Source organism: Austrofundulus limnaeus, unplaced genomic scaffold, assembly GCF_001266775.1.
Source record: "Austrofundulus limnaeus strain Quisiro unplaced genomic scaffold, Austrofundulus_limnaeus-1.0 Scaffold637, whole genome shotgun sequence".
Classification (NCBI taxonomy): Eukaryota; Metazoa; Chordata; class Actinopteri; order Cyprinodontiformes; family Rivulidae; genus Austrofundulus; species Austrofundulus limnaeus.
In genome coordinates, this window is record NW_013953039.1 from 68447 (window position 1) to 71800 (window position 3354).

Below are 3354 nucleotides of genomic sequence, written 5' to 3' on the forward strand. Positions count from 1 at the left end.
GTGATCTGTGTGTGTGTGTGTGTGTGTGTGTGTGTGTGTGTGTGTGTCAGGTTTAGGTGTACCCGAGTGTGTGTGACTTGCCAAAGCAGCGTGTAGGTGTGTTTGTGTGTGCGCGTCTGTGGGGTTGCGATAAGGCTCTCAGCCACACCATTAGGTGACTCATAATCCACACACACACACACACACACACACACACACACGTGTGCGAGCAAAAAAACATGGCTGCAAACCGACACATACACCCAATTAAAAGCGAACACAGGTAAAGAGGCGCAGCACAAAGCGACAGACAAGTGCACAAGGCGAATTTCTTTTATTTGAAAAGGGCAAACAGAGCTATACAGTACAAGTTGCACATGAAATAATTTAGCCGAGGCTGAACTCATTCATTTCTTACTGATGCAGTGACGTCAGAACAACAGAAGCAGAACTCCTCGTTAGAAACAGAAACATTTTGACTCCTTTTTTTGTTGGTTTGTTTGTTTGTTTGAAGCACAATACATCCAAACTGGAAAGCAATGTAAAAAAGACATATGTTTTCCAGATATTTACAGTTTATTTACAGCATTTTTGTCGTCATCTAAATATTGACACGCATTGGTATCCTTCTTTTCTCTCTCTCTCTCTCTCTCTCTCCTCTCCGATTCTCTGATTGTCAAAAGAAAGGATGAAAACGAGTGTGGACATTCTTAGACGGAGCTGCAGCTCCTCGCTAAAACACCAGATTCTGGAGGTCTTTGTTGCCTCAGTCTGAGCTTGTTGACATGTTGTCCTGTGTGTGTTTGTTAGAACTACAGCTCCCCGAACAATCAGACAACCTGTTGCCGACCCATCAGATACTATCCATCCAAGGCCCCGTTGCTCCTCTCCTGTGCCAGGCCCAAAGTAAAGTCGGACCCCCTCAGATCAAACCCGGACACTCTGCTGTCGAAGCCGGGGCCCCCGGGCTTCCTCTTCAGCTCCTCGCACTTCCTGTATTTACAGATCTGGTGTCCACGCTTGCGGTTGCGGCAGCTGCTGCACTGTTCGCAGTTCGTCTGGCGGCGGCACGGCACGCACTCGCCGCACCGCTTCCTCTTCCTGCGCCCGCCGCTGCCCCCGCCCAGGGAGCCGGGGGAGTAGCCCTCGGCCACCAGCCCCTCCATGCCCTCGGCCCCCACGGCCGCGCTCCTCCAGTGGCCTCCCCCCATCTGAAAGCCTGCCAGCGGGAACAGAGCGGGGCTGAAGGGGAACCAAGCTCCCAGGAAGGGCTGGAAGTCGGAGCTGCAGCCGGAGGAGTCCTCCTCTTCCTCCTCGGGCCCCGACCCACCGCCCTCGCCGTCCCCCTTCCCGCCCTTGGCCTCGGCGGCCTCCCTCTGGGCCGGCTGGCTGCTCTGCGCGCCCAGGCTGGCCTGCTCCGTGGTGGTGGGGGTGAGCGCCAGCAGCCCGGCGCGCATCAGCAGCTCCGCGGCGTGGGCCAGGTGCAGCCCGCTGGGCGACTCCCACATGTCGGGCCAGGAGGGGGCTCGGCGGGGCTTGGTGGGGCCCGGCTGGGCGGCGCGCTGCTGGGCCGGGGACGGCTGGATCAGGCCCTTCACGTCCACGGCAGGAGAAGGGGTGGGGATGTAATGGGAGAGGCTGTAGGGGTGGCTGGAGCGCTTCAGGCTCGGTCTCAGAGGCTCGTTGGGGATTTTGGCGCTGCTGTGGGCCTGGTCTGGGGAGGAAGGGCCGGCCATGTCTACCGCAGTGGACATAGCAGAGGCTGGGAAGCGGTCTGTCCTTGTGTGCTTGTGTGCGTGGGAGAAGGGGATTGAGGCTGATGCGGGGCTGACAACTGTCCTGCTGATACTTCAGCCAAAATGGCAAGCCTTGGCCTGTGTCCCTATTCCCATTCTCTGCAGCAGCCTCAGAGTCCTGGAGAGCTACGAATGAACAGGGGATGAAGACAGGAAGGTTAAGAATAGAAATGTTGGAGACGAACACAGAAAGAGGGTAAATAGGGAGCAGAGGATACATTTTTGTTTTGTTTTTTTACCCCCAGCGGTGCCACAGACCGTGGAGAAACAGAGAGCAAGATAAAGCTCAAAATCTGTATTTAATAAACACTCATCTATGTCTGAGGAATTAAAACGATCAGAATAGAGGTGAACAGATCCGTGTATGTGACGGTGCACGCTTTGCCAAGGATTTCCGCATACGAGAGGCAGTATCCCTTTAAGAATTTCACGGTATATCAATGCAATCAATAACAGAGCGACAACAATATGCAAAGATATGCGCATATGCGCAGGTCAAATGTGGAGCGCGCTTTTCAAATACATTTTGACGACTGCTGTTATGTGTGCCAGCCAAAGCTTAAAGGCAGCTGAGAAGAAATAAAAAAGGCAGCGTTAAAAAAACACACACACACAGGCTGTCTTTTGTCTAGTATCGACGACGAGGAGCGAGGTGCGCAACGATGCGGTTGGTGTGGATCAGAAAAAAGGGACCAGGCTGTGTTCCGTGTCCACATTTATGGAAAAACTACTCGGCCGATTAGACACGGGAGATTTGCGTTATTACCATGTAAGACTTTGAGCCTTCCGGAGGGTCGATCGGGGGAGCCGGATTGATCGCTTTAGCCCGGTTTCGGGTTATCTAAAGAGGACGACGCTCGAGCGACGCCACGGCGAGCTGACCACAGTCCGAGCGGCCGCTGCGACACGGAGCTGCGCGCAGGAAAAGGGCGAGAAAAACAGGCCGGCCCAAAGGCGCAGGAAGCGTGGAGAAAAAGCAGCCAGCTCACCTTCCAAACGCGGCCCGGCCTCTCCTGTCAGACCTGCGGTGAAGTCATGGACCGAAAGGCGAGCCGACTGTGAGCCTGTACGGACCGCGGTGCTGCCGATTCCTCCTCCACCTCTCCGTCCCGGAGGGTCTGCAAACACTCTGCACGGAATTTGGGGGCGTCGCTGAAAATGCGAAGTGGACTCGACAGACGGGCGAAGACTGCGCGTCTGTGTGGTCAGAGCGACCCCGGAGTCATCCTCCGAGCAGCCCCCCAGCCTCACAAACAGCTGACACGGTCAACATCTCTATTTATAAGAGCCATAATAAACAAAGGCCGAGGACAGTTCCCCCCAAACTCTTCATTTTTTACTGACAAAAACATTCAGTTCAGGTCTAACAACACAAATATAATGTTTGTGACAATAAAAGTGAAGCTTCCTCTGCTCACACCAGGCTTTCTATCGCATGTTGTTGCTGTAAACTTTCTATAATTGTGTTTTAGAATAGAAAAACAGAAAAAGACACCTGACTGTAAGAATTATATAAAAACCTCCAGAGGAAGTTAGTTGCTGTTTTGACACTGGATGTTAAAATGTGGCATTATACCAG

At 53.5% G+C, this 3354-nt stretch overlaps 1 protein-coding gene across 1 annotated transcript; it reads right to left on the bottom strand.

The window, feature by feature from the left end:
• Nucleotides 1–294: 294 nt before the first annotated feature.
• Nucleotides 295–3170, bottom strand: LOC106531461 (CXXC-type zinc finger protein 5). The gene is made up of 2 exons (XM_014027334.1): nt 2765–3170; nt 295–1901 (listed from the first exon to the last, which is right to left on the bottom strand). Exon 2 carries the CDS (start codon nt 1731–1733, stop codon nt 840–842), a length of 894 nt encoding a protein of 297 aa, XP_013882788.1. The 5' UTR covers nt 1734–1901; nt 2765–3170; the 3' UTR covers nt 295–839.
• Between the last annotated feature and the right edge of the window lie 184 nt (nt 3171–3354).

Excerpts from the sequence above, each read along its gene's own strand:
- LOC106531461 (XM_014027334.1), bottom strand. The coding sequence starts at position 1,733 with ATGTCCACTGCGGTAGACATGGCCGGCCCTTCCTCCCCAGACCAGGCC.